Below are 10,859 nucleotides of genomic sequence, written 5' to 3' on the forward strand. Positions count from 1 at the left end.
GAACCCGGGAGGCAGAGGTTGCAGTGAGCTGAGATCATGCCACTGTACTCGAGCCTGGGCAACAGAGCAAGGCTCTGTCTCAAAAAAAAAAAAAAAGTTAACTAAAATGATAGACTACATTCCAAAAATGATTCTAAAGTGACTGGCAAGATTCATAATCTCTATTCTGAATTTTATATGTAAATCTTTTTTGATCTAAACAATGTTATTAATTTTCATGACAACTTAAGAAATAGACACTACTGTCATCATCGCTACTTTATAGATAGGGAATATGATACCCAGACAGGTTAATTTCTTTTTTTCTCATTTTAATTTAACTCATCAAAGCAAACCTAGATAATTTAGGGAAGGTTTGTGGCACAACTGCACCTAAAACACCAATACAGTATATTCATTTTTCATTTTATTTCATCCTCTTGTGCCAAATATCAAAACAAGGAACTGCATGAAGTCTCACATACTTCTGACCATCAACAGAACACTGAAAGCACCCATAAACTGTCTCCCTTTTGAAGTTCCCCATTCCACAGAGTATGCAAGGCCCTTTGGGAATGTTGTGATTAAGTAAGTTAACTCGGATATGGGTCCCTTCTTTGAGTGAAATATCAGTCATGCTGAGAGGTTTGTCATAGTAGTCAGAAAAAAGATCATCCAAGTAAAGCTGTGAACGAGAAATGACATCCATCACTCTTCTATCTAAAAGGACAAAAACAGAACAGAAATGTGTTAGAAGTGAAAATGAAAAATACATAATGCAAATAGCATTAATAAATATGTGAATCCACTAGTCATGAAATAATTTGGCTTTTTTTTTTTTTTGAGACAGGGTCTGGCTCTGTCACCCAAGCTGGAGGGCAGTGGCACAATCTCCACTTACTACAACCTCCGCCTCCCAGGCTCAAGTGATCCTCCTACCTCAGTCTCTCAAGTAGCTGGGACTACAGGTGCACACCACCACAACCAACTAATTTTTTTTCTTTTGTATTCTTTGTACAGATGGGGTTTTCTCACATTGCCCAAGCTGGTTTCAAACTTCTGAGCGCTAGCAATCTGCCTGCCCTGGCCTCCCAAAGTGCTGGGATTATAGGCATGAGCCACCGTACCAGCCAGGCTTTTAAGTTTAAATTTTTCCTTAACAGATGGGATTACTGAATAGAAAACTTCATGTGTTAAGCCAGGAAAGAAAAAAAAAAAAGACATTCACAGTACTCTTCAATGGACATACTTCTTTCAAATAGGATATTTCTCAACCTGTACAGCAGTGCAAATGTTGCCGTTTCTTCCCTTTCAAATCCTCCTTTTGACACTGAAGTGACACAAAGGTCTACAAAAAAAATTGTTAGAAAATGTTATAACTTGAATAATTCATATTTTATTGTTTGATGGGGTGATGAATTCTAGTACAAACCATTCATTGTATTTTTTTAAAAGTTAACTTTTACATATTTTTGGAAAAGGTAACATTCACATGGTACAAAATTCATACAAAAAGGAGATACAGTGACAAATAGGTCTCTGGCCCACCCTGCATCCAGCCACAGTCTTCTACCTCAGGGGCTCAGGGGCACCCATTGTTTAAGTTTCTTATGTTTGCTTCCAGAAATACTCCATATATTTTATAAGCATAAAGAAAGATGTATATATACATGTATGTCTATAAAATTATTTATGCCCAAATAGTTACATATTATACTCAGCTCTTTAAAAATATCTATTAAAAGTATTATATTCTTATTGGCTTCATAGTATTCTCTTGTAAGGATGCACCATTATTTAGTCTCCTTAATGTTGTTTCCAATCTCTTGTTATTGAGGACTGAATATACTTGCACTCATATCATTTCATATATGTATAAATATATCTGTAGGGTAAATTCCTAGAAGTGGAAGTCCAAATTATATATATTTTTTAAATTCTTGTGGATATATCAGTCCATTTACATTCCTCCCAACCATCAATAAAACTGTAAAAACCTAAAGTTATCCAGTTAGAATTTACTTAATAAGACCTAGTACTTAGAAGCAAAATAGGGTGACTATAGTCAAAATAATGTAATTGTACAGTTTTTTTCTCCATCTTAGACTGAGAATTTGTACATTTTTAAATAACTAAAAGAGTATAATCAGATTGTTTGTAACACAAAGGATAAATGCTTGAGGGGATGGATACCCCATTTTCCATGATGTGATTATTATGCACTGCATGCCTGTATCAAAATACCTCATGTATCCCATACATAAATATATATATAATCTACTATGTAGCCACAAAAATTAAAAATATTTTTTTTTTAAAAATTTACTTAACATGTAGTTTTGTTTTGTTTCTGGACTCCCTATTCCCTCCTCCTACAAAATTGCAGAAATGAACAAAAAAAGGTCTAAAAACATTTGTTAAATTACCATGGCTAGGGGCTCCCTTTCCTGATCCCTTGGGCTACACCTGGACTTGTTCCAGTTGGCCAACAGACCTTAAAGACCTGTGAAATGTAGAGACCTAAAGTGAGCTGCACTTAGGTATTATACAAGGTGACAATTTTGGAGGAAGTATTTTTACTTTTTAAAGTTATTTTTTAGGAAGAGTGCAAGGGGAAGCTGGGTCTATGATAACTAAAACTGAAGTAAGAAAAGCTGTCTTTAGATGTCCTGGTTTGGGCATCCTAACACTTCAGGCATCCTACTATCTACCTACTCTTCTGTTTGCCACCATCAAAAACTACCAATAAGAAGGTCATTTATTATCTCCCCATGTAAGCTAAGGAATACAGATGGCATTTTAGCTCTTATTTATAATGTTAAATGGGGTAATGGAGAGTTTACAACCTTCACCAAGAAGCAGAAAAGCGGAATGGGGAAGCAGGGAACAGAGGGCCTTTCTCGGCTATTTTGCCCAAGCATAAGATTGACAGTGCTGGCCGGGCGCGGTGGCTCACGCCAGTAATCCCAGCACTTTGGGAGGCCGAGGCAGGCGGATCATGAGGTCAGGAGATTGAGACCATCCTGGCTAACACAGTGAAACCCCGTCTCTACTAAAAATACAAAAAAAAAATTAGCCGGGCGTGGTGGCAGGCGCCTGCAGTCCCAGCTACTCAGGAGGCTGAGGAAGGAGAATGGTGTGAACCCGGGAGGCGGAGCTTGCAGTAAGCCGAGGTCGCGCCACTGCACTCCAGCCTGGGCGACAGAGCGAGACTCCGTCTCAAAAAAAAAAAAAAAAAAGGATTGACAGTGCTGAGAGCATGTTCTATAATTGTTAGACACGAGAAATGAGAGAAAAGAGAGAGAGCACATGCCCTATTGAATGCTCCTTAAAAATATAATGATTTGTATTTCATGCAGACCCTTAACTCACCAAAGGCACCATCCAGGTATATGAAGAGTTCAAAAACACTGAAAGCTATGGTTGTATGTGCTGGGAAAACAATAGCTTTGTCCCTTCCCTTGGGATTCTGTTCATCCATAAAGTGAAACTATATTGAATAAATAAATAACATAATTAAGGATCATAACATGTAAGGATAGCTTTCTGGAGAAACGAAACATTTCCTATAATCCTACCAAAAACAAAACAAAAAATTCCCAAGTAAAGAATTATTCTGCTTGAATTAAACCACTTTTTATAGCAGAGATCCAATTGGGCCAACAGAAACTCCTGGTCTATATTAGGAAATACGTCTGCACTTTTCACTTACTTTGGTATTACAGCCCATGATTAGTGCTACCACAACCATAATGCTCTGGAGTAGAAGCCTTTTCTTTTTCAACGGGAAATCTTAGAAAGCAGTGCCAGAGTTAAAGTTTTCAGCCTAGCCTGTCTACCATTCCAAAGCTCTCCAGAGCTTTTAGTAGCTTTCTAAAGCAATCACCAACAATCAAGTAAATGTTTCAGTTTGTGCCTCAAAAATGATCCAATGTTAATCAGAATTTGACAGGCAGCTGAATATACGAAAATAACTTTCATTTGCAAAGACTTGAAAAGATTATCTTTGAACCCTATCTTTCTAACAATTGGTTTTAATCCAATCAAGTCATTATTAGGTGTCACTAAATGACAAAGATAAACAATATCATAATTGAGCTGAAAATTAAACACAGATACTTTTCTAACTTTTTTTTCAGAGACAGGGTCTCTCTCTGTCACCCAGGCTGGAGGGCAGTGGCACAATCATAGCTTACTGTATCCTTGAACTCCTGGCCACTCCTGCATCCTAAGGTGTCCCCGCTAAGTCCTGAGCTCGAACCTGCAAACTGCTGGTTGGACAGGAAGCCTATAGTCGTCAGCTGAGCCCGTGGCCCCGGGCCCCTAGTTGGGTGGCTGCTGGCCCCAGAGAAGTCCAAAGGCAAAGGGATGGTTTGGAGAAGAGGCTGCTACATCTTCTCCAGCACAATAGCAGTGGGAGGGACCACAGCTTTTCAAAGGCTCCCAGATTCTAAAAGACAATGACCCAAACCCCGCAGGGAGCCCCCTGCCTCAGCCTTCCGAGTAGCTGGGACTATAGGCGTGTGCCACCACACCCAGCTAATTCTTTTATTTTTTGTAGAGACAAGGTCTCATTATTTTGCTCAGGTTGGTCGTGAACTCCAGGTCCCAAGCTGTCTTCCTATCTCAGTCTTCCTAAGCACTGGGATTACAGGCATGATCCACTGCGCCTTGCCGCTAATATTTTTTAAAGGATTTAACTAACTTTGAATAAAGCATGTATGGCCATTGATAATACTAACTTTGAAAAACTATTTGAATATAAAAATATAAATTCAGGCCGGGCGCGGTGGCTCGCGCCTGTAATCCCAGCACTTTGGGAGGCCGAGGCCAGCGGATCACGAGGTCAGCAGATCGAGACCATCCTGGATAACACTGCCGGGCGTGGTGGCAGGCGCTTGTAGTCCCAGCTACTCGGGAGGCTGAGGCAGGAGAATGGTGTGAACCTGGGAGGCGGAGTTTGCAGTGAGCTGAGATGGCACCACTGCACTCCAGCCTGGGGGACAGAGTGAGACTCCATCTCAAAAATATATATATATATAAATTCAGCTTTAAAAAATTCAAAGTGTAAAAACTCTTATCACTTAAAAAAATCAATTCAACTTAAGCACTCAATTTTTATTGTTAAAACAGCACTTAAATAGTAATATGAGGGACTCCAGTATGCATGTAATTTCACAAGGATTACTGATTTTGCATTATGTTACACATTTTTTTTTTGGTTGGGGTTTTTGTTTCATTTTGTTTTTTTGAGATGGAGTCTCACTCTGCCACCCAGGTTAGAGTGCAGTGGCATAATCTCGGCTCACTGCAACCTCCATCTCCTGGGTTCAAGCGATTCTTGTGCCTCAGCTTCCTGAGTGGCTTGGGATTACAGGGGTGCACCACCACACCTGGCTAATTTTTGTATTTTTGGTAGAGACGGGGTTTCTCTGTGTTGCCCAACTTCATCTCCAACTCCTGACTGCAAGTGATCCGCCCGCCTCGGCCTCCCAAAATGCTAGGATTACAGGCGTGAGCCACTGTGCCCAGCCAAAAACTGTATCACTTAAAAATAAAATCAATTCAACTCACTCAACTTTTATTCTTAAAACAACACTTAAATAGTAATTTGAGGGACTCCAGTATGCACATAATTTCACAAGGATTATTGTTTTTGCATTATATTACACATCTTTAGAATCCCAAGATTTCGTTTTTTTCTCATATTCTAGAGCAGACATTGCTGTGCAAAATCCTATACAACTGCAGCTCTTTCATCAGAACATTTCACAAAATACACAAATCTGAGTAGAAATTCAATACTTAAAAAAATTCCCATGGCAACACTTTAGTTAGTAAGAGAAGCCCAACGAGTGTGGTTTACCCGCATTGCTTCCCCTCGAATTCCAGCATGCACAGACAGTGAGCACTGTCGTGTGGTTCGGATGCTCTCCATGACCACACACAATACTGCCTTTCTGCTGCTCCTTGACTGACGTATCAAGCTGTGGTCAAAGTTAATTTTTCTAAAATAAAGAAGATACATTCACAAGACTCTATAACATCTAATTACACATAATCAAGTACATTTTTTGCTATCATGTGTTATTCATAGTTCACCTAATAGTAAATCAAGGCAATCCTAATAGTCAGAAAATACACCCATAAGAAATGTAATAATTTGTCTCTCCTCTCTATTTCCTTAAAACATGCTTATGCAGAATGTTTCACTCATCTGTTGAAAGTCTGTTGAAGGGGACTCTATTTGTTGCAGAGAGATTGCTGTATTATTTAAATCTAATAATTTAGCAAATGTGTGTAGAGCAAAATTAATTTTGTGGAACAATTAAAAGTTTTGTTTAAGCCAAGCGATTTTTTTTTTTTAAGCAAATCCTTTTAATGTGTAACAGCAGGCCAACTGGGGAGGACAAGACCCCAAGTCCTGGCCTTTCTCCTGATGCCCTGGGACCTGTGTGCCTGGGCCAGTCCCATACCTGCCCCAAGCCCTGAGGCCCACAAGTCCCAGAGAAGAGTGGGAAAGAAAGTTGGGTGGTTGCAGCTCAGCCCCAAGAGTTCAGGGAGGAAAAAACAGGGGCTAGTTGAATTTAGCCTTGGAAAAATCCATCTCCGGATGCTGATCCATGAACTTCTTCAGAATCTCCTGTTTCTTCTGTTCGTCTGAGGTTGGCAGCCCCATGCACTTCTGTCACTGGTCATAGATCATCTTTTCCACCATGCTGCAAGTCTCACTGTCCAGGTCTGACAGCTTGGAATTCTCAGGGTTAATCTTCTTGGTATTGATCTCAGGGTCACTGGACACCAAGCGGCTCTACCACTCCATATTATTGATCTTCTCCAGATGCACAGTCACCACCTTGCCATCCTCAATGAGCCATGAGCTCTTCTTCACCTTCACTTCGTTGTAGAGCTCCCCATCGATGATCGCTGGCTGCCCCTTGAGCCCCACCTTGAGGTGCCGCCGCTGGATGTCCACCACCACGTCCTTCCGTTTCAGCCGGAAGTTCACATGGAAAGGGACTGCCAGGTCCAGCTCCGACAGGGTCTTGGTCCAGCGGTAATTGGGCAGGTCTGCCCTGTTGCCTAAGTTGGGCTTCAGTTTTCCTTTGTCCTTCTCATCTTCCTCCTCCTCATCTTCCTCAGTCTCCTACTTCCCTGGGGAGTCAAGGCTGACATTCTTGAGCTGGGCCTCATGATTCTCTGCATCCTTTTTCTGGTCAGCCTCTAGCTGCAGACTCTCTGCCTCTTCATCAGTTAGCTCCTTGATCTGGGGCCTGAGGTCTCTGACTTAAGACAAGTGATTTTTGATATCTATCCTAATCCAAAGTTTGGATATACTACTAATGTATTTCAAACATACCTAGCAAATTACACTAGTAAAATACAACCTCAATGTTTTAAGCATCTTTGTAATGAAGTTTATATAGCTGAAGTATTTAATGAAAACACTGAAATATATTAGGATTATTATACTTACCGTGTAGTAATTTCTTTGAGTAATGTTGATACTTCCACTTCATGTTTGGTTACTATACCAAACGAAGCTTTCACTGCAATGGAATCTGATCCAGCAACATTAATCCCAACGTCATTTACAATATGGTTACCTCGCCTTCCATAGAGTGAAACATCTGATTCATCTTCATAATTCAGTAATTGATAAGATGAAATACCTTTATGAGAAGAAACTCAGTATTTTTTAAACGTCTTTATCTTATGTAGATTATATATAGTAACATGTTAATTTACAGTTGAAGACTCCATTACCGAAATGTTAGGGAAAGGCAACATGACTCACCAAGGTTTAAAGTAGTAATTCAATTAATCTTACAACAAAAAGAAACACATAGCCAGAATTCTTAAAAGGAACTCAAATTTTCTATTCAACCAACAGAACTTCTTAAGCATGAAGATCCACTGGGCAATTAAAAGAAAAATAAGCGTTTATAAGCAGTAACTCATTAAAATATCAGCTTATTATATAACCTACCCTTCAAATACATTTCAGTTTACCAATTGTAATAATTGAATTGTAAAAAATAAACACAAATTATTTTCATCTCATTTGACCATATAACATAGGTAAGCCCAAATATTATCCCATTTTGTAGATGAAGAAATATGTCATATTCTAAGTTGATTTGGTTAAAACAATTTATAAAATAATTGATAGATTTGAAAATTATTTGACCAATAAGAGATTTGATATTATACAAACTTTTGGCATTGTTAATCTTAATAATGTTATTACACTACCATCATAATAAAAGTTGCTTTAATCATTGAAAATGTGTATTACTAACGTCAGTAGCATATATGACCTATGTTGAGGTTGCCAATAATACAGATGAATGAGTTGGCACTCCCAAACATTTAAACTTACCAGCTGAAATTTCTCTGTCTCCTAGGAGAATATCTTTCAGTGTAAAAGGTGTTGAAGTAAATTTATATCTAGGAAACAGAAAGCATCGCTTCTTTTTTACCACCAGACTTAGAGGTTGATATCTGTCAGCTTCACTGAGGCTTGGAACAGGAACTAATCTCCCTCCATCTCCAACTTGCTTGACAAAGCTCTTGGTAGCAGCAGCAAACATATTAAAATCAAAACGTCATCAACTGCAACCCCCAGATAAATCCATTTTTAAAGAGGAAAATCAGGCACAAAATTAAGCATTGCTTGTTTTTAAATATAATTATACATCTTAAAAATACAAAGCATGGTTTCACCAAGTAGTTTACCACTGTATAATTCACTGCCTCCGCTCATGTGCTCAGGTAATGAATTATAGATCAACGGTGTAAAATGATATGCTAAGAGCATGTTTAATTTGGAATGGCAGGCTATAGCACTGAAATATACACAGAAGACTAATAACGTAAAAATATCACCAATGTCTATGATAGGATCACAGTAGATAGTGATTTGCCACTGGCAATGGGCCAATTTTAAGGGAAGCATATAGCGCTGTGGGAAGCAATGCAATTTAGGCACTAACGATAGTCCTGGATAGAATCTACAGTGGACCTAGTCCAAAGGGAATTCCTTTACAAGTCCACCACTGGAATTTTGGCAACACGAAAGTGCTGTTTTGAATCCTCATGGCATGCAGTTCATTGAGCATTCCATTCATTTTCCATCTTATATGCTTACAAAACTGTGTTTAATATTAAATATGAATTCACAGATATAAACTATTATATGCAGATATTTATTTAAAAAATAACGCCACATTACATATAAGTAACCAAGTAACTATATAAACTATTACCTAGTGGTTTCTTACTCTGAAGTTGGGCACACAGACTCTCTCTCTTTGAAATGGAGTCCTGCTCCATCTTTTTGTTTCTTTTTTTTTTTTTTTTTTTTTTTTTTTGAGACAGAGTCTCGCTCTGTCACCCAGGCTGGAGTGCAGTGGCGCGATCTCGGCTCACTGCATGCTCCGCCTCCCGGGTTCACGCCATTCTCCTGCCTCAGCCTCTCCGAGTAGCTGGGACTACAGGCGCCCGCCACCACGCCCGGCTAATTTTTTGTATTTTTAGTAGAGACGGGGTTTCACCGTCTTAGCCAGGGTGGTCTCGATCTCCTGACCTCGTGATCCGCCCGCCTCGGCCTCCCAAAGTGCTGGGATTACAAGCGTGAGCCACCGCGCCCGGCCTTCTTTTTGTTTCATTATTATCCCAGCTACTCAACCTTTAAGAAGAGCTATATAAAGTTCTGGCCTGTTTTTAAGTAATTTTGTGGCAAAAAATGAATTTTACCTGAGTGCTGAAATGTTTTGCCATAGGTGTTAGGCGGAGTTCATATATTTTGAAATATTGACTATGTAGCCCTTCCAATAAGATATCCATTAAAACAGTGATGGATAGTAATCTATATACATACATATATAGACGGAGAGGAAGAAAGAATAGGCTCTAATTAAAGCATCAAATGATATAATTTGATTAGATTCTGAACATCTTTCACTTGTTTTCAAGCATCCAGGGCTCACATGCTAACAAAACAACAAACCGCTTTTTTTTTTTTTTTGATAACGGAGTCACTCTGTCGCCCAGGCTGGATGGAGTGCAGTGGCGCGATCTCGGCTCACTGCAACATCTGCCTCCCGGGTTCAAGCGATTCTCCTGCCTTAGCCCCCCGAGTAGGTGGGATTACGGGCGCATGCCACCACGCCCGACTAATTTTTCTATTTTTAGTAGAGACAGGGTTTCACCATGTTGGCCAGGCTGGTCTCGAACTCCTCTTACTTCAGGCGATCCGCCCGCCTCGGCCTCCTAAAGTGCTGGGATTACAGGCGTAAGCCACCGCGCCCGGCCATAAATCATTTTTAATAATATCCTTTCGTACGAATAGCATTGTGCAAGCAATCTTCCATAACACCGAGTAAGCACAGGGGGGCATTTCTGCTAGTGCCTAGCAAGTCCCTGGAGAAAAGACACGACATCTAATGGTCCACCAAAGGTGCTGCATCCCAGGCAAACGCCATTACAACCGACTACACAGGTCCCCGGAAAGACCTTCGTTTACTCCTAACGTGTTTTGCTGGGATGCACTGACCCAGCGTTCCATCTCGCGACGAAAGCCCAGAAGACAAAGGAGCCTGCTTGGCGGAAGGGGTGGGGGTGTTTGGACGTCCCCGCGTGTTCCGAAACACAGGGCTCGCGGACCCGAAGAGCCCACCGCAGCCCCCTGGAGTGTATATATCCGGGGTCTCAAGCTTCAGGACCAGGCCCGGGAGACTCCCTGGAATTCTGCCTTCGGAATTTTAAAATCTTTTTCTTAAAGTGACCCAGCCCCCAATCCGTCCTCCCCACAAAGGCTTCACTTTAGGCCTCAACGACCCTAGATCCACGCCGGACAATCCCTCTCATCCCTCTCT

General features: G+C 40.4%; 1 protein-coding gene and 1 pseudogene across 7 annotated transcripts; both read right to left on the bottom strand.

The window, feature by feature from the left end:
- Positions 1-386: 386 nt before the first annotated feature.
- PJVK (pejvakin) lies at positions 387-10,791 on the bottom strand. Of its 7 annotated transcripts, none has more exons than XM_058440723.1 (7): positions 10,538-10,791; positions 8,363-8,552; positions 7,457-7,652; positions 5,846-5,987; positions 3,352-3,469; positions 1,229-1,327; positions 387-699 (listed from the first exon to the last, which is right to left on the bottom strand). In XM_058440723.1, the coding sequence occupies exons 1-7, from the start codon at positions 10,547-10,549 to the stop codon at positions 407-409; spliced, it is 1,050 nt and encodes a 349-aa protein (XP_058296706.1). In that variant the 5' UTR covers positions 10,550-10,791; the 3' UTR covers positions 387-406. The 7 variants fall into 7 exon arrangements, with proteins under 7 accessions (XP_058296706.1, XP_058296715.1, XP_058296710.1 ...); XM_058440732.1 differs by lacking the exon at positions 10,538-10,791 and adding an exon at positions 10,394-10,437 and having other exon boundaries at positions 8,363-8,430; XM_058440727.1 differs by lacking the exon at positions 8,363-8,552 and having other exon boundaries at positions 10,394-10,604.
- Positions 6,120-7,384, bottom strand: LOC116809391 (nuclear migration protein nudC-like; annotated as a pseudogene).
- Positions 10,792-10,859: the final 68 nt, after the last annotated feature.

Source organism: Hylobates moloch, unplaced genomic scaffold (genome assembly GCF_009828535.3).
Source record: "Hylobates moloch isolate HMO894 unplaced genomic scaffold, HMol_V3 SCAFFOLD_1, whole genome shotgun sequence".
NCBI lineage: Eukaryota > Metazoa > Chordata > Mammalia > Primates > Hylobatidae > Hylobates > Hylobates moloch.